The sequence below is a fragment of the Dermacentor albipictus genome, chromosome 1 (assembly GCF_038994185.2).
Source record: "Dermacentor albipictus isolate Rhodes 1998 colony chromosome 1, USDA_Dalb.pri_finalv2, whole genome shotgun sequence".
NCBI lineage: Eukaryota > Metazoa > Arthropoda > Arachnida > Ixodida > Ixodidae > Dermacentor > Dermacentor albipictus.
The window spans coordinates 44,484,515-44,504,864 of record NC_091821.1 but is presented as its reverse complement, the minus strand read 5'-3'; the positions used below and the strand labels follow the sequence as shown (position 1 = coordinate 44,504,864).

General features: G+C 44.5%; 1 protein-coding gene across 9 annotated transcripts in view; it reads right to left on the bottom strand.

The window, feature by feature from the left end:
* The window catches only part of LOC135906186 (protein PRRC2A-like), a 181,214-nt gene that overhangs the window by 75,451 nt on the left and 85,413 nt on the right, over positions 1-20,350 (bottom strand). For all 9 annotated transcript variants that reach the window (XM_065437452.2, XM_065437455.2, XM_065437469.2 and 6 more), the window contains exons 13-14: positions 16,938-17,037; positions 8,226-8,314 (exon numbers count right to left, since the gene is read on the bottom strand). In XM_065437452.2, coding sequence (XP_065293524.1) covers positions 8,226-8,314; positions 16,938-17,037 — 189 coding nt within the window. The remainder of the gene's footprint in view (positions 1-8,225; positions 8,315-16,937; positions 17,038-20,350) is intronic.

The window sequence follows — 20,350 nt, the reverse complement described above, 5'->3', positions numbered from 1 at the left end:
GAAGCCACCACCTCAAGGCAATATTCGTATATAACCCACACTATACCTTTACTGTTAAGTTTATCAAATTCTCAGTGTGCGCCAAACACGCAAAAATACGGAACTGCCAAACCTGACAAATTAGTTGGTATAATTTGGGTTTGCAAAATGTGGATTGCCAGAGACATGGCGCTTCTTCGGCCATACTACAACAGTAACAATTTATCAGCCTCGCATGCAAGCCAGGGGGGGTGGCTTCACAGCTAAATTCTGCGGAAAAAAAAACTGCTTATTTTCACATAAATATGGTAAACTTATGCAGCTGCAAAACCTGCACTTGATCCTTAAAGCACGAATGAGCACCATTGTCGCCTGAAATGTCTTGCACCGATTTTATAATGTATATATTCTACAAAATGCATTCCCCCTACTCCTCAAAGCAAATGTTTAGCAGTACAGTAGAACCTTGTTCACAGATGTGAGGGGAAAAAAAAAGAAGTGAGCGAAAAAGCATATGAACCAGGAAAACGTACGATCCTGTTGCCACTAAAAAATTTGGCAGAAGAAAGCTGAATCATTGCAGTACGAGAGGCCGATACCTAGGGCTGCTGGGCTCAAGTGAACTGTGCAAACAGATCAAATCGTAACGAACTTTGTCGTTTTCCTATTGCATAGTGTTCCAAGATGCAACCAGAAATCGAAACGAAATCGACCTGGTGATCCACCCTAGGACGTGATGCCACTTGGGCAAAACCAGATGCTCCCTTCGCACTGCCTGCAGCAGGGAACAGGAACACTTTCAAGTTATCGCCTATTAAATGTGTTTATTAAAATGTACTTATTAAAGGGGTTGGGACACCAAATTTTGAGGCCATTAAAAGCATGTTGTAGGCTGCTTCCGAATGCAAGGACACCCAGAACGAGGTATCGGACGCTGCAAACATTTCAAAATAATTTTAATTCAGCTCCAAAAAGTCATTAAAAACTCCTTCTCGTAGTCGAGATCCATCGCTAGCGCGGCAGCTACTACGTCACAGAGGAGGAACGAAAATATTGACGTCATAGCACACCGGCACAAAAACGTGACGTATGATGAGTAGCGATGAAATGCCGATTACTTCTGCTGAGCCGAGCGACCGAGCATAGCCTCCACTATGACCGAGCTACAGGCATATAGAAATCCTTTCTTAATGCAAAGAAGGGGTAAGGCGTGCAGACACGGACACAGGAGGAGAGAAGTGGACAACACGAACGCCGCACGGCGGCCCGCGAATGGCAAACTGCGTGCAGCGAGTTGCCGTGCCGACGGGCCTTTGCACGTTTGAGTGTAAAACAGTAGCCGGCCGACTCCGAAAGGGACCAGGATATGCGACGTTCGTGTTCTCCGCTTCTCTCCTCGCATAGTCGCATAGTTCGGCAGCTCGGAGCGGTCTCTCCTTCGCTTGGCCTTTCTCAATGTGAACGCCCGTCCACGTTACCGGCACGGAAACTCGCCACACGCCGTTTGCTGTTCGCGGGCCCCCGTGCGACGGCGGTTTTGCTGGCGAACGGCGAGATTTCCTAGCCGTAGAGAGCACGGGCCCGGGACCCATTTGTGCGGCAGCCGTAGGGCGAAGCGGCCAATCAGCGTCCGAGGAGTGGTCACTCTGTGCACCGACGGCAGCTTCACCGCCTCTGATCGTTCGGCGCCGCCGATATCGTGGCTAAGCCTTTTCCGGTTCACTTCGAAGCTAAAGCTTACGGCGCTTCGGAATGAATCACCGACTCTCACAAGCCGCAATATTTTCTTACTGTTGTCGCTCTTCGCAATAATTATAATAATCGCGACATGCATTTCGAATCGCCAGTTGACCTCTGCTGGCAGAGCACGCGTATGCGCGAGCAGACGACGCAGCATAGTTTTACGTCACTATTTTTTGTGGCCCACGTGACCAAGCCATGTTGCGTTTCCTCCTCTGTGACGTCATAGCATCCCCCGGAGCCCAGAAACCGAAACCAAAATCGCTCGATATAATAATGCTATTATTAAATTATTTATCGGATATGTATGAATCCCGCTGTGTGTATCATGCTCCCTGAAGCATGACGCAACGTTTGAATCAACGAACGCATGAACGAAAATTTTGATGTCTCCGCTTCTTTAAATTCAATCTCAGACTATTCAGGAGCAGACCGCTTTACTCCCCTGCGCTTCATTGTTCACACTTCCGGGTGTAATATTTAAATACATTACTGATGAAGGCACACTCTGTTTTCACGGCGACTCCCAAGTACCAGATGGTCTTCAGGATACCACGCTGCAGTCTTCATTACTTGAAAGGGTCCATAGAACTTTTAATTGGAAGTTTCAATTCCTTTCTCTACTAGAAATGTGGTCACCAGATCGTATGTCCAGCATATCGCTGCTGCGTCTCCTTTCAAAGCATTTCTTCACGCGAGTTTTATATGCCTCTTGTTTTGCACTTTTCCAGCACTCGGAAAGTGATAGAAGTGAGTTCAATACCACACTTTTTGGATGAAGCAAGAAGTACATGCAACAGAGCAAGACACGACGTTCTCGGTGTACCAGCAATCACACCCCAGCAATGATATCAAAGCTACCTAAGCTTCGAAGCTTTGTGGGATACGGTCACTCAATTCAAACATAAGATTTTCCGCAGAGTTCGATACGTATCTACACTAAGTATGATCAGGATGAATTCACACACCTAATACTCTGAGACTGCTCTAATGCTTTTCTTGCATTAGGTTCCCATGCATTTGCAAGAGGAGGGTAATGCACACTTGAAAACTAAACTTGGGGCTATTCCATGCTTAGAAATTGGCTATGAGCAACTGCATGTCACACAGTTAAATTCTGGGGTATTACATGCCAATACTACAACCCAATTATCAAGCCCACTGTAATCAAGGGCTCTGGATTAATTTCGGCCACCTGGGGTTTTTTGTCATGCACCCAAAGCATGGTACACGGGCATTTTTGCTTTTCCTTCCCATCCAAATGCGGACACGAAAGCCGGCATTTGATCCTGTGACCTGGCGCTGTAAGAGTGGGGTCGGGCATGTCAAAAGGGGCAGCTGGCCCATACAGACTCATCCAGACTGAGGACGTCCGTTGTTGAAGGCAGGAACAGCTTCTCATCGCAAACCAAGAGTATTGGGTTTATTTATATATCTACACAAGGAGTGGAGAATGTTGCGTCTCAACAGTCAAGCATCACTGAATTGAAGCATACCTGACAAGCTGAAAAACTCCGCTTAAAACCCCACTGTCCTTCCTAGATCCTTAGGCCAGGGAAATCTGTTGTCACACCTTCTACCAGATGGAGCCTTCAAAATCACCGAAATCTCAAGATTCGGCTTGAAAGCCAGGGTGCGTACAATCACTCCGGCACTTTTGTTCGATGAACACAACTTTGCTCACTGAACACAAAGAAAGGAAGGCAGTTTCGAAGACGGGGATTGTCATGCTCGACTAAAACTTGGATGTCTTGGACCCGTTATTGAATCTACTGAGATGTTCCACAAGCAACCCCTTTAGCTGGTCTAGCTCCTCAGGTATAAGGCCATCCGTGCATACTGAGTGCTCTACAACTTCTTCCAGGCTGATTTCCGAGTTTGAGGTTGCCTTACATTCGTTAAATCTGTATTAATGTCATCTGGCTCTTTGATGGTAAAGTTTAACTCCGCTCTGCTCTACGTACAGCTTCATCAAATTGCACCTTTCTGTGACCGGGCACTTTCAGAGCATAGCTACTATCTGAAAGTTTGTGCAACACCTTGGCGGGTCTGTCCCAGTGAATGTCAAGCTTATTCTTTCTTGAAGGTCTGAGGATCGTTACGTTCGAAGCCTCGCATTCCCATCGTAATATAGCTTGGCGTTCTTCTGAGCCACGCCCATGTTCTTTTCTGCTAGCTCGTGTTGTACCAGAGTCCTTCCATGCTTTCTGGTCATTAAACTCCGCCGACACACTATAGGAGAGGTTCAACATCCCGCTCAAAGCTGCCGTGACGCAGTACCACTGTGCCTCACAGGGCATCGTTCATGTACTGAAAGGCTTATGCACTGTTCATTATGTTCATGTACAGAAAGTTCATGTACTGAAAGACCTAACACCATCAAAAGGATTTTTAAAGGCTTTCCAACCCCTCACGAAACCAAAACCCCAGTGCCACTCAACAGTTCGAGCCCCATGCGAACACGTGTCACGTACGATTGAAGAACGCCGATTTTTTTTTTTTATTACTGGAGTAAGAAAAAACTGCTCAATTGGCGCTTTGGCTACTTGTGTTCATTTAAGGGGGGACGCGGGTCTTGAAATCGCGAAAAACGGTCAAAAATGGCAATTTTCAAAAATTGCGTTTTTGAAGTCTTTAATGTCCCAACTATGCCTCTACAAAATATTATGGCCCAATTCCTACTCGCAATATAAAAAAACGGCAATTTAGAAACGTCGGTGAGCCGAAATTGAACGCCAAGCGCGAAGGTTTGCCTCATTTTCAAGCTGCCGTAGCTCCGCGCGACGCGAACCGATCGGCGCCATCTTGGTCTCGTTTGAAAGCTGGTTTCCCGCTCTCCATTCTGGCGCCCCTCGGCACGCTGTAGACCCTCGTGCAGCGGAGCGATCGGCACCCCAGGCACCCGTTCTCAAGCGCGAAATCGTCACGAGACAGCCGCTGATTGGGTGAAACGGGCGCCTCCCCGAGGCGCAGCCATCTGATTGGCCGTGACGCCTGCCGCGGCCCCGCGGCCGCGTTGTTCCGACTCCGTCGCGTCGTCTGCTTTCGCCGGCGCGCACGTCATTTTTCGCATTCCTCTTTGTTTCCTAGTATTTTTCGTTCTGCCATTTTCTTTATCGTTCTTGTAGATATTTTGGCAATTGAGTCGATTCTTTAAACCACGAATTTCTTGCTTTTGCGTGCCTGGTGTCTTTGTTCCGCGTGTCACGATGGCGCGAGACGCGCGCTTGAAGCCAAGCACGCGAAAAGCAGTCAGCAAAAAGAGGCGCGCATGAAATAGTAGCGCTACATCGTCGAGAACTACAGCTTCGGTGATGCCGCAAGCTGCTGTGCCCTTGGTGGATGCGGCTGGACTGAGCTCGCCAACAGCTTCGCCGGTGGACGCGGCTGGGCAGTGCCGATCGGTGTCAACTTCGGTGTTATCGCAAGTCTCTGCAGTGCCGGTGGATGCGCCTGGACTAAGCCCGTCGAAAATGCTAACTTTTGAGACGCTGCAAGTCGCTTCGGATTCCGTGTCGTCGGAAGCGGCCGAGCCGGCTAACCTAAGCCTAACGTCGACTTCGGCATTTCCGCACGCCGCTACAGTGCCGACGGACGCGGCTGAACCGAGCTCGCGTGCTCAACGCTTCGACACGGTGTTTTGCGCGGAGTGCGCGGGGCGTGAAAAGTACGCAGACTACATTAAAACTGCATTGGCGAAGAAGTCCGCGACTTCCCGCAAGTTCGAGCTAATGAACGTCGGCGCAGCAAGTGAAGACGACTTTCTGAGCTTTTTTTTTTTTTTTTGTCAAGTGCCAATGCAATACAAAGGTTTTCACAATCTTTACATGAACAGATTTCTGTGAGTTTGGTGTTATTGTGTTCAGTAATGACTGGGCTGCATGCTAAAGCATTAAAGTTTTCCATGTGATAGGTAAACAAAAGTGGCAGAGTAAGCAAAACTTTGAATGCAATTTTCTCAGCTTTGCTTTTTTGATCAAATGCCTTTGCCTTACAGAACTTTTCATAATGTTTGCATCAACTGATTTTATTGAATTAGGTATCATTTTTTTCAGTAAAACCTCAACTACATCCTAAAGCTTTCCATTTTTCATTAAACCCAATAGAATAGCAATTAGGTCAGATGTAAGCTAATTACTCCCACATTGTTTTTTTCTTCATACTTTGTTATTCATTCATGACCTATATGATCACTTTTTAAAAATTTCTTTAGCTTTAGGATGTGCAGTGGGCCCTTGGAAATGACAGCTATTCTTTGAAACTAGTTTTTTTAATTAAGAAATTACCATAATGGCCCGTAAGAAAAGACCTATGTGGGATAAATTATTTTGCAATATCTTCATTTGTAGATGAGATATATAAAATCTGAATATATATTTGGGATCAGCATTCAAAGATATATCTGCATGCCAATTTTCAGGAAGATATGTTAAGAAATAAAAAAAAGTTTTCAAGACCCTCATCCCCCCTTAAGAGTTGATTTGCCATGCTTTATGAAATGCTTATGCTTTACACTTTGTTGTGTATAGAAACAATCGATGATGCATTCTGTATTTATTGCCATTCATTTGCTGGTGTTTCCTGCGCCCCAATGCTTATTTCCCACATTTTGATGTGCATTTTTCATGCCTTATACTAGAGTGGCATGCTTTTAACAAACTTGTTTCACATTGAATGGTGGAGCATTCGTGAACGGACACCTCTGTGTTGTCAGTTTGTCATTTACTTTACATAATAAATAAATAATCGTGCTTGCATGATCAGACACTTTATTTTTTTTCTGATTGAATTGATTGCAAATAGACAAAAAATAGACAAAAAGACAAGCAAAGAAATGGTACTGCAAGTTTAGATAAAAGCTAACAACATCCACCCGATTTCTGTTCTGAAGAATGCATAGTTTTTTTTTTTTTTTTTTAATCTTGGTCCAAGTTAGCTGGGACACCCTGTATATAGAATGAACGAGAAGAAAGGAAACCAAGTTCTCCCATCGTCAAACAGCGACTAACTAAGATGATGATGTGCTATGTTCCGGAGCCTTCACATGCGGATCTGACTCGAGCCTTTGCAGTCCTATGATGGGCGCATAAAACAGCGCAAAACTGGCAGGATTACAGGCATACTTGGTTGTACATAAGCGGAAATGCGTGCAGTAACGAATTGACCACTTACTCCTTGCACAGGGGTTTTAAAGCGAAAATATAATTATTTTTTGTATACATTGTCTTTTTTGGACATTCTATAGCTCGGACTTATTTACGTTCCCTGTGGAGTTCGACTTATCGGTCGTCGACTGTATATAAAAGAGGGGGGATCAAATCCCAATTTCCCAATTAGCCCTTGTACAACCAGTGTTCTAAATACATAACTAGTAAATAGCCTGCAATGAGCTGCCATCTATGAAATATTGCCAGAACAGCCCTTCTTTGAGTGGCCGACAAATTGTTGTCGACTTTAGCCGATATGGCCAGCAAATTGGAGGCTGTTGAACCGAATGGGTTAATGTGCACCTAATGCATGGTACACAGATGCTTTTGCACTTCAATCCAATCGAAATGCAGTCGCTGCACTTGTTACTTGATCCCACACCCTTGAGCATACCAGTGCAACACTAAAGAACCTATGACCCCAAGGCGGGTACAAAACTATGCATAAAAGTCAAGTCCTTAAGCATGCAGTAGAGCCTTGTTATTTTAGAAAATAAAACTAAATTGTGACTTCAGCAAGACTTATAGTCACCTAGCCTTCTTGAGAGCTTGCTTTTCCTTATTTCCATCATTATCGACTCAAAACACAGTGCACTCAACACGAACAAAATAAGTATTAGACAGGACTTTTTAATGACATAACACTTGTCCACATCTGTCATGGTGTCTATATTTGTAGATGAAACTTGTTTTTGTTTCTCCTGGATAATTACAAGATTGAAAAAAAGCAAAGGTAAAGCTGAATGCAAACGCCATCTTTATCCAACGAATGCCAAATGAATCCCTGGTACAAAGAATAGCACCTAACTGGAAGTTCAACTAATATTCATCACTACCGTTAACAATTATTGCTATTTCCATCAGGTCTTTGACTCAGTACGAACAGGCACGTCTACTAGTAACCAAGGTTTCTGTTAGAGAAAATTTTTTTTTAATGAATGCATAATATTGACAATTATTGCCTGCTTCGCTCCTGGATGCCATGTTTTTATCGCAAGCATGAATCATGTCCAACAATTAGGTTAAACGTAGATTGACATTCGAAAGTTTAATAAAGTCGTAGCTGGAGACCAAATAATAGGTTTAGAAATTCCAGTCAGTGAAAAGAAAGTTATCTACTAATATAACATTTTGTATTTTAACCATATTTGCATTGCACTGTAGCTGCAGCTCCACCTTTTAACTGGAAAGCTATGACAATGATGGTCCGAATTGCAGGCATTCTTTTCAATTCAAAATATAACCACCAAAAAAATGCATCCTGTGTTTTGAAAGTGCGAAGTGCCAGTAAGAACTTACATAGCCCTCTCATCCCTAAGGGAATCTCTGCTTGTACGACTGTCCCTGCTATCCGGTCTCGAGGGCTGAGTCTCTCGCTCCCATTTATCCTGGAAAAAAAAAAAAAACGCACAGTTACTGAAGGCACATTACAACATACCGTAGATTTCCGAGCAAGTTCCCCCCTCATGGTTAAAGGTAATCCAAGAAGTTTGCAGGGGGGACCTTCCTCAGTCGCGGACCAAAATTCCAAGGGCTGCCATCCCCAAGGAGGTTTTAAACTCTTTGGTTAGCCAAGAATGAGGCGGCCAGCGAGCTAGGCCTATACCGTCACCCAGCAATCACAGGCCGACGGATGGCACATATGACGAATGACACGCAAAATCTCACATGTCTTGCGCTTAATTCACATGACACTTACCACTTTTGACGAAAACACCGACTGATACAGGATATGGCTATGCAGACACCTGGCCATGATAAACTATCACCTCAGCAGAAGTGCGGATAAATTTTTCTCATGAAATTGCGTGATGTTATGTAATTTAGTATGCAATATCGTAAAAAATGCCAAAGAAACTGCACCCAAGTGGTCCAGTGATAATGCATGAATCGGTGAACAAGGTGCTTGCTTAGGTGGCGCTAATTTCCAATTGACTCGAAAGTGGGGGAGGGGGGGGCTTGCACGTTTAAGGGGGGACACCCACTTAAATTTTCTTTTTTTATTTGTGGCCACAATTTGATCAAACTTCATCACTTAGGTATTTTGACATGCTGATTTCAAATATGCAATTGGTTTTCCCATGCATCAAGTACTTTTCAAAAAATAAGCAGTTCATGTTTTCTTGTATGGACCAATTTGGGGGCAAGTTCTCTCTACAATGCTGGCTGTTAATGAAGGAGACTGGCACAACAAAATGATGTTGAATGATCAGAGGTTGCAGTGCTACAAGAATGAATGTTCTAAACTGATTAATGCCAAAGTTACAGCATGTCAAACTTTTGTAAGCAGAAGGCATTAGTAAAACCCTGGAGAAATTAATACTTTCTCAAAATTTCTGTAATGATATTTGTTCACATTATAGGCCTACTTCACTCCCAATTTGTCCACCTTTCTGACGAAAAAAGAATTATTTTAATAATATAAGTAGAACCAGAGATATCGTCACTCCAAAACTACACTACCATCAAAAATGTTGATTTGAAAAAACGATAAAGAACATTTCAGGACATGTTTGTGGTGATTACGGCAAATGCTTGAATACTAAATTGATCAAGGATGATATAAGGGTCGAACCAGGCAAGAATGAATGTTTATCACAAATTTGGACCATAGTTAGAGCATGTCAAAATTTTCGACGTAAAGGCTAATGCAGCTGTCAGGAAAAATTATTTTTAGAAATTTTCTGTAATAATATTCATTCATATTTTAGGCCTACTTCACTCACCAATTCACTACCTTTCTGGCAAAAAAATAATTACTGCTGTAGGATAAGTACAACTGAATATATTGTTGATCCAAGACTATGACACCATCAGAAATGCTGCTTTGAGAAAACGGGCAAAAATATTTCCGTTTATTCACAGATCCCCCCCCACCAATATATCTCAAAATGAACCAGGGGAGTATTCAGGATGCATGCTGTCATGGTGCTTTTTTTTTTTTGGCTGCCTTAGCAAGGCTAAGTGATGCTGCCCTTTTTTTGGTAGAACTGGTAGAGCGAGCTCCGTTGCGCCGCAACTTCACCACAATTCTCGCACAACACGACCAGTTTCTTGGCGAGGCCGTAGTCACGGTCGCCAGTGATTAGTTTCGCACACACTGCACACACCTTGCACTGCAAGGCAGCAAGCAGCGCATTGACAAGGTTCAGGTCAACAATCGCGTATAAAGCTGCAGTGTCCACGGCTGAAGCTGATGACGCGGCGCTTGCATTAGTGAAAACAGCAGTTTTTCGCGCTGTTGCCGGCGTCAACTCGAGTCTATCAAGCGTGACTTGATCACGGGCACTCACTTGAGCTATTTCGCTGCTCGTGACAGTTCTAGCGTCAACTCTCACACTGCCGGAGTCGGCGCGAAGGATGCAGTCATTCTGCAGTACGCTATCACCTGCATCGCCGCGAGCCGCAATTATCACACGGCCGGAGTCGGCGCGAAGGATGCCGTCGGTCTGCAGATCACTATCACCAGCATCGCTGCTAATCGCTTGCTGACCTGTTGTAGAGTCGTGCGATACACCGCCGTTGTCCGATGCACCAGCACCGCGAGTAACTTGCTCGTCGGTTTCAGGGCCGCGCGATGTTGGAACGCTATCACCTCCATCGCCGTTGTCGGGTGCCTTAGCGATAAAAGTCGCTTGCTCATCCATTGCAGTGTCCCGCGATGTCATGCCCTTAGCACGTTTATTTTTTGCTTGCTTTCGGGCGAACTGATACAGTGTGGAACTTATTCGGTCCTCCAGGCATGTTTATTGTGGCGAGGTCGCAACCAAAGACAAGATGGCGCCTCTACCAGCCAAATTTTCCTATCCAGTGCTATAAGCCAATAACATGACGCCATCGTAGCCACGTGATCCTAACTGGCCAATGACGACTTTCTATGCACGCTTTTTTTTTTCGTTTTATTTATGAAGGCAGCGAGCGCAGGGTTGCTTACTGAGTGATAAAAAGAAGCCAAACGCGCGAGCTTTTCAACGATACCAAAATGGCCGCGGTTCAGCGTGCCGTTCACGAGTTATAGGCGGCCGAAATAAGCACAATTTTTCCACAATTTAAAGGGCTGTGGGTGTGCCAACGAATCTTTGTATCGCTGTTGCGCCATCAATACGAGATATATTTAAATGAAAATTTGCAGGCAGGTGTGGGATGGTAGTAGGAACATGAAAATTACATTTCTGACAACTCGATTTTCTGGCAAACTTTTGGCTCCTAAGAGCCGTGTCTCCCCTCAAGGGCGCTTGCTCGGAATTTTCCAACACATTCGTCTGATATGCTCTCTGATCAGAGACAGAATATACACGAGACCAATATTAGGTTGCAATAAGTGCTCATGGTTACGACAAAAGACAATCCTGAGCAAAAAAGAGGTTCATTAAGCTACTTGTAACTTTTGCTGTCAGTGTGCCATTCAGAGGCTAAAAATATATAAATTGCTAAGCTTTTCAATATACAATAAAACCTTGTTACCACAAACACCACATTAACAAACTTTTCAGAAATTACCTGCTGACTTCTCGTGGTTTAAATATAACAATTTTTCAATACTACAAATCTTTGAATACTTCAGTTTCTTGTCATGTTAACACCACCTCAGTACTACAAGTTAATATTCTGACATCTTAGATTTCCGTGTATCCTTCACGGCAGTCGAAACAGTAGGATAGCAGACAAGGTGCAGTTAGTGGCCGTGGTGGATGGGTTCGGAAGACCTGAGACGGCGTCCAATTAGGAAAAAAGAAAAAAAGAAAATGCTGAAGCGATTTTTTTTTTTTTTAACCTACTGCAGAGGCAATGAAGTATCAGCTTTTGCGAGTAAATGCTCCACCCAGACAAGTGTCACCTGGGAACGGAGGCACGTTTTCCTTCTTTCAGTAGCCGTACTAGCTAAGCACGCGAGGAAATGCAACCTGCATACTAGCGCAGCTGCGACACAGTCCCACTTCGCATTTCCCAGATGGTGCCGTTTATGCGCCCTTCTGCTTTGGAATATGTTCAGGTGTCCACCTCAAGTGAGAGAGTTGCGGTGTCCACATGAAGGAATGTGAAAAAAAATCACCAGCAAGACAGAAACATTGCTCTTTGGAGGCGACATGGAGCTTCATTTTTGTCAAGTGTTCTCAGCATCAGCATCTGTTTTGTGTGCGTCACTCTTATTATATGGTGCTTCAGCAGTGCGTAGCAGCAGAATCTATGGAAAATATTGCTACATGCGTGTGGTATTTGAACAAAGAGCGCGGGCGCCATCACTCGAGAAAAGAGGAGGAAGTACGAACTGCCCTCGCACTGTGAATCTAACCGGTCAGCACTGCAACCGCTCTTGTAAATATAACCTGTAAATAGTTGCTCGTCTTACTGACTCGTCCTTCGCATAACAATATCAACAGCTTGGGCAGACAGGACACAGCGTCATTTTCGTGGATGGCTCAAATGGTGACAACTTAAGAACAGATGGGTTGATGGCAGACTGGCTAATTTTGGAGCTTTCACTATACCAACCTTTCAGAATAACGAACAATTTACGGCGGTCCCCTAAAGCTTGTTACGACGTGATTTCACTGTTTTTTCTTGAAAGCAACTACTTCAAATAATGTGATTTGCATAAAACATTGATGCAAGCCACACATTCACATTTTTTTTTTAATTTTACTTGCAATGAACAGTTTCATCCCTTGAATCAATAGTTTAAGAGGACTGATACGGTCGTCGACCAATATATCTAGCACAGATAATCCGGACATCCTCGGTAATTCGGACAGCTTTAAAGCACCGCCAAGGGCGCCTCAGACTTAATGTGTAAAGACGACGAATATTTCTGACAGCCGACAGCTCTACATTTCATTATCTGGACTCTGTCCGTATAGCCGGGGTCTATACATTAAGTATGGCCTCAGAGATAAGGAGACAACTATGGCCTTGGAGATTGCACACTAGATGGTAATTCCTGAAGCCTCACCTTTGGTCGCAGCACTGCGCCGTAAAGATTTAACTGCAAATGTTGATCTTGGAGTCTGCTGAATGGTGACATCGCATCAACATCGCTATCATCCCATTCATTCTGGCATCACCGTGCATGGCCCCCTCTTGTTTGTTGAATTTGCCTTCCATACAGCATTCAGCTGTTCTGTGCTTGTTTGTTTAGTATGCATTCCACACTGTGCTCTGCTGGCTCAAAGAAGTCTTTCTCATTAAGTTATTAACAGTCCACATGAAATGGCACCAACGGTGCCCTTGCAATCCGACTCCGAATGAGCCTGGCTCAAGTGAAGAGCCTGAACTACAGCCTACGACAACACGCTCAAATGCGGACATCACTGATGGCCTGCTAGGTTGAGGTGTGCCGAACTGAACGATGACGAAACACTTGAGCTAGTTCTCCCACGATCGAACAGCGACTGGCAGAACGAACTGGCAGAAATACAGGTGGACTAGGTTGCACGTACCGTATTTACACGACTGTAAGTCGACTCGAATGTAAGTCGACCCCCCCATATCGCTTGACCGGAAAAAAAAAATAAGAGAGCATGACATAACCGAGGGCGCATTCGATAACGAAAATTTATTAGTAGCTGACATGGTCACTGGGCTACTCGTCTTTACTAGTGCTGCCATCGTCATCGTTGCTGCGGTCCCAGAGCGCGTCGTGGTTCAGCGCAATTTCAAATTTGGCAAACGACCGCACCAGGACATTTTGCAGAACAGCAGCCCACGCCAAATGCACCCAGCCACACGCAGCCGTCAGGGAGGCTCTTTTGACAGCTCCGGTTGGCGTAATTTTGCGGTCTTCTGCCGCCAGCCACTCGTACTCACGGCGGAGCAGAACCTTAAAATTAAGGCGAAGGTCCGGGCTTGTTTCATGACCACGTCGCACTTCAATGGCAGGCACCGATCACGCATTTCAGCGACGTACGCCGCAAGCTTAGCCTACAGCTCCGGAAAGCGTCCAGACTTCGGCACAAGGGAAATTTCTCACTTGCCGTCACAGGGTGAAAATTTCGCTTCCCTGCAGTCGCCACTCTCGCACTACCCGTTTAGAAACATCGAAATGGCGGCCCGCTGCGAAGTGATTTGTTTCTTCGGCGTAAAGGATGGCAGCCTTCTTGAACGCTGCTGTGAACGAGTGCCGAACGATTAGTGGGCCTGGAGCACTCATGACGACTGGGGAAGCATAGAAGTAGCACGTAGCCGGCAGTCAAGTTGAACATGTCAAACTAACAGCATAGAATAAAGCTAACAGCACAGATAAAGAGAAACCCGCGAGCGATGTCTGCTCTTCCATGAACTACCGATACTCCCCGCAAGCGCCGCCGTTCTGAGGGTGCCACCGCAAATCGGAACAGCGGCGCTTCCATTAGCTATCGACACCCCCCCATGAGTGTTGCATGCACTGTAAGACTTAAAAATGTTGAAAAACCCTTCCGAAAAGCGAACAAACACGCGGCATAGCGAAAAGATACGGGTAGGGCCACAGAGCAAACATAAAATTGTAACTACGTTGTAGCTCCCGTTGGTATGGCTTTTTTTGGCGGGGCCATGTTTTGGTTTCGATTGTAAGTCGACCCCCAAACTTCAGACTTTCAAATTTTAAAAAAGGGGTCGACTTACAATCGTGTAAATACGGTAAGTGGAAGTGCGTGCTGCAATGACTTCACTTCCTTGCACAGGACATTACCATCTTTTCGATATGTTCGTTTTTTTTTTTTTCCAGACATTCAATAGTTTGGACTTATTTACCCTATTTACTCGAGCTAGGCCGACAGTTTTTTTTTTTTTCACATTATCATATACCGAACTCTAGGGTCGGCTTAGACTTGAGGATTTTAAGAAACGAGCCAGTTTGTAATTGAAAATGATAACGGTGCATAGCTAGCGCCATCTAGAAAAGTAGGTATCGCAGCCACTATTAGCCGCACTAGCAGCTAAGCAGCTAACTGAAGTACATGAGCGACGTCGCTATTTTGACCTGCATCTTATCGGCATGCGGCGTGGCCCATAATGTGGCGTTATCATAATGGCACCAAACTGGCGATGCCAATGTAGTGCCGCTTTCAGACGAAAAGTGGTACTAGCCGCAGACGTATCGTGAAAGGTACAAGCCAGGCAGGACTTTACCATCAATGAGAAAAACGTCCGTCATTGGAGGAGGCAACAGGGGACGCTTTTTGCATGTGCCGCAACGAGTTAAGGAAAACAAGCGCATGATAACAAGAGAGGAGCTGTTCAGAGATTGCACAGCGTTTCGATGCATGCGAGCCGTGCCGCACTGTCTGTGTATGCACGGCGCGCGCATGGTCTGGACTATAGTGACGAGGCTAGCAGCGATGAGAACAGAGTGTACTCGGCATGTTTATATTAAATGTTTTCATTTTGTGAACACTGTCCACACTTTTGCTTGGCCTACATTTGAGGTAGGTTGTTAAATTTTTTTTCTGGCTTTGGATATTCAGTCTGCTTAGAATTGAGGCCAGCCTTGATTCAAGAAAATATGGTTCATTCCCCGTGGAGTCCAAATTATCAGTCATCTACAATATTCAGGTATTCTTTTGCAAAAATGCAAGTTCAACAAATTTTCCAACCTGGCAGCGCAGGCTTTTGCTCAGTGTTGTCCTTCAGTCTACTTGAACTTTCGCAAGTGTTAGGTCATAGAAGCAGTTCACGTTCACCTGTTGTGATGCAGTCAATGGCCCTAATTGAGACTGATTGTGCAACGCCGGCAGTTAAGAAGTTAAAACAGTTAGCCCGTGTTGCGCCAACTCAAGAACATATTTTTGGTCTATCACTTTCGGAGATACAATCACCTTCGCAAAGTATATGACAGACAACATTCTTGCCACTGTGTGCAGATAGCAACTTTGGCATATGGCAAAAGCTTATCAGTTTACACGCTGACGCATCCAATGCCAAGTCGTGTGAAAGCTTGCGGAAGTGATAGTACAGTAAAAGCTCGTTAATTCAGATTACTAGGGACCGAAAGAATTGTCTGAATTGAATGTCTGAACTATGAAATGTACAAAACATACCTGACTTTCATCAGCACATCTTTACTTCTAAAAGGAATCGGAAATGCTCACCTGCTTTCTCGCAGGAATCCACGCAGATACTACCGCATTTAGTAGAATCAAGGCGGGCCGAGATTCTAGGCGAATCCCCGAAAGTCCAAAGCCAGCAAAAAACTTACCACTAATGTAGGCAGAACGAAAAAGCGAGGCAAATGGTCACAAAATGAAAAGAGCATTTCTTGAATATGAACACGCCGAGGCGTGGAACTCATTCTACGCCATCATCGCTGCTAGCCTTGTCGCTATTTTGTTTAACCCTGTTATCTCCTCATTGTGGCACATGAAAATAGCGTCTCCCGTTGCCCCTCCAAGAACGGATGTTTTCTCATCGATGCCGAAGTCCAGCCTGGCTTGAACATTTGATGATGCCTCTGCGACTAGCACAACTTTTCACTTGAGAGCGGCACTATAGTAGCATCGCCTGTTTGGTGCTATTACCATAATGCCACATGCCAATACAACACAGGTCAAAATAGTGACATCGGCCATGCACTCTAGTTGGCTACTGGAATTCCACAGCTAGTAGCTGCGATATTGATGGCACTAGCTATGCACAAGATTTCTCAATCTCAACAAAAAAAAAAATGGCACATCTTTTAAAAAATCCTTCAACCTAAACCAACCCTAGAGTTTGGTACATGATTCATTGAAAAAACTACCCTATTAATCCGACAATCTGATTAACCCAGAAGTACAGTGCAACCTAAGAGTTACTAATATTAACTAATTTTCACAATGAAATTTTGAAAATTAGGCATTGTTTGAACAAGCACTTGTTTTGTTTTTACTAAGTTTACAACTCTGCCTAAAACTACCAGTATAACTAGATGCAAAAAAAAAAAACGACATCACAGTAATTGTTACCTAAAATACTTGACAGTGCAATAAAAGACGTGATATCAAGTGCCTGCATATGAAATGATTGAGCTAGAAATGAAACCACTGCAGATGTTCTTACTCTTGCCACTCTCTGATCGTACTCTCTTGTGCTGGACCAGGCTCCCATAGTATCTCTCTCGCGTTTTTCACGCTGCTGTTTGTCCTCGAAGTCTCTCTCTCTGCAAAAGAGAAGTGAGAAATGCAGGATTTCTATATTATATGACAACAAATTACAAATGTGTATGAAATGGGGCAGCCTTAGTACATAGTGACTTGGTGACAATGTATTTAGTGACAAAGTCACTAAGTACAGAGGATAGGAGTTTCAACATATAATGGCGCGGACGACTTATAATCTAAATCGTCAGTCAAACCATCGTTATATTAGTGGAACGACACTACACCTTGAACAGTTTTCAAAACCTGCACACCTGAAAAATGTAGATAAAGCAACCACTCCTACTTATATCTCACTAAAAGGATAACCAGTGCAGCAAAGTACAGCTCAGACCACTTGTAACCACTTATAGCGCAGGACCGGATATAATGCAGCCTTTCCAGAATTTTGTTTGCCTTCCCATAGTACTCTATGCTAACGCATACCACTTATAGTGTAGCCTCGCACGACAAAATACCTGTCATAACTTGGTTGCCAGAAAATCCCGAAGACAAGCAAAGCAGCAAGTACGCTTCTCAACAAATCAGGCTTGTGAACAACGCATGTGTCTCAACAAGGCGTGCCAGCAGAAGGAAGAGCGGCAAGGGCTGTGAGGAGGAGATGCGGAGCAAGAAAATGAACCAGGAATGCAGTGAGGAAAATGAAAAATACGGCTGCAGAAAAAGATGCGTGCGCACTCTGGCTCTTTACAGTTTACGAGAAGAAAGCAAATATAGTCGCTGACTGACTTTTTGAGACACTGACGGGGTCATAAATATGGTCACAAATAGCTGCATGTAAGATCGCTGCCTGTGACTGCCAAATGCATCCGTTTGAAAGCGGTAGTGTGCACTCTGGACTGGGCAGCGAGAAGCACTCGTCATCCGACTCTAGTTCAGATGACTCTGATCAAAGGCAGTGCTCTGATTCGGAGTAGCGCTTGTGCACTTCGTGCTCTTATGTGTTCTCTACACCAGGCCAATTTTTAACAGTATCGCGTGACCATCGACCCGCATGTTTGTCAGCACCTTATCATCACGGCATGAAGCGGCGCAATAGCGAAAATAAGCTCGTGTGTACACATGCGCGTATCTCTTTTGTTTCGCCGCTCAGCGCCATTAATAAGGTGCCGACAAGCACGCAGGTCGATGGTCCCGCAACACTGTTAAAAACTTGGCCAGGTGCACATGCGAGTAGAATTAAAGTAAATATACTGTCACTATTGTGCAACCAGGTGAGTCGCATTTGTTAAAGGTAAGGGTGTCTTTCGGTACTTTTGACATTGAAAAAGTTTTTTTTTTTTTTCATTTTTAGAATTCATTAGTTGGGGGATCGAACTATACTCCGGTCCGACCTATAGTCTGATTTTTACGGTACGTAAAAAGCGAAAAATACCACTTATTGCTGATATATTTTATTTACTTGAATTTAGGCCGGCCCCGATCCTAAGCCGACCCCCGAATGTCCGAGCCAGAAAAAATTAAGAAAGCTTACCTCGAATGTAGGCCAAACAAAAAAGTGGACAGCGTTCACAAAATAAAAACAGCATTTATTTAATATGAACATGCTGTGTTCACTCTACGTTATCACTATTAGCCTCGTCACTATAGCCCAGACCATGCAGCCTGCGGACTTGCGCAAGCTCACGTCAGTGCGGCATGGCTTGAACGCATCAAAATGCGGCGCGATCTCGGGTAACAGCTCCTCTGTTATCACGCGCTTATTTTCCTTATTGCTGCCATCTTCTCGTTACAGCACATGCAAAAAGACCCCCTTTTCCCCCTTCAACGACGAACCTTTTTCTTATCGATGTCCGCCCGGCTTGAACGTTTGACGATGCCTTTGCGCCTAGATCAAGTTTTCGCTTGAAAGTGGCCCTGTAGTCGAATCGCCTATTTGGATAACTCCACGCTATGGACCACGCCACACGGCAATACGACACTTGCCAACACAGCGACGTTGCTCATGTACTTCAGTTGGCTACTGGCACAGCTAATAGCAGCTGCAATGCTGACTTATCAAGATGGTTGTTAGCTACATACCATATTTACCATTTCCAATTACGAACTGGCGCATTTTTTAAAATCCTCGAATCTAAGCCGACCCTAGAGTTTGGTATATGATTATTTGAAGAAAACTATCAGCCTAGATTTGAATAAATACGGTAAATGTGCAGTATATTGAAATGGTTTGGTGAAGACTGTCCACTGCACCCTTGTTAGCTTATATTCGGTGACCATGAAAACCTTCCAACTCAAAAATCCACGAGATTTGAAATGCTTTCTATCTGATGTCTTAGTACCAGATGCTTGGTTGGGTTGAAAAACTACTACAGATTGCAGTGATGCACAATTACATTAGAATCACAACTAACTAGGTAAAAGCTTGGAGCCTTAATTTAAATACCGTATTTACTCGCATAATGATCGCAATCGCGTAATGATCGCACCCCTAAAATTTGTCGTCAAAATTCGATTTTTTTTATTTCCCGCGTAATGATCGCACCCCGAACTTGCCGCAGCGATATGTCGTGTGCTAAGTCTAGCGAATAATGATCGCGCTTACCACCTGTCGAATGCTACGTGAACGACTCTTCAAGACAAGCCAAGCGGCCTGCACGCACTAAACATTCTTAAGTAGATGCCTCATTTCATTACTTTCATCACTTTCCGCACTTCCATGACAAAATGAGGTACAACCAAACTTGCCTTTATTATGGGTTGGCTTTATAATGGCTGATGTCAACAAAAACAATAAAGGCGCATTTCGATTCTTTTCATCTGCTTTTGCACTCGTGAGCACGCAACAAATCGCGCGCGGCAATGATAGTAGCCACGTTTACTCCGATACGTTAAAAGTGTGCCCTATTCATACGCCGACGCTTGTAACACGGCTAAGATATTCGCCCACCCTTAGCGGAAAGTAGCGAAGACAGATGCCGCAGTTTCCGCAGCATGCCCGTCGTGTGTTTCTGTCACTGGCAGCTAAGCGCGCCCACCTATTTCTGTCCCCTCAAAGTGGACATGGCTACGTTATTGCCGCAAACTTGCCGATATTAACGATATTATTCATCACTAATACGGAAGAAACTGTTTCAATGCACGTAATGTACTCACGAGAAGAAAAAAAAAATCGCGTGCGGCGCGTTCGGCTCGCTCCGCTAGCCGCCATTTTTGTTTTGGTGTCCCGGACCCGCAATCTCGCATCCCGCAGCAAACGCGGCAAAAAAAAAATTTTTTTTTTTTCCCGAGAAATTTAACCCGCGTAATGATCGCACCCCTGAATTTGCTTCAATTTTTCTGACAAAAAAAGTGCGATCATTATGCGAGTAAATC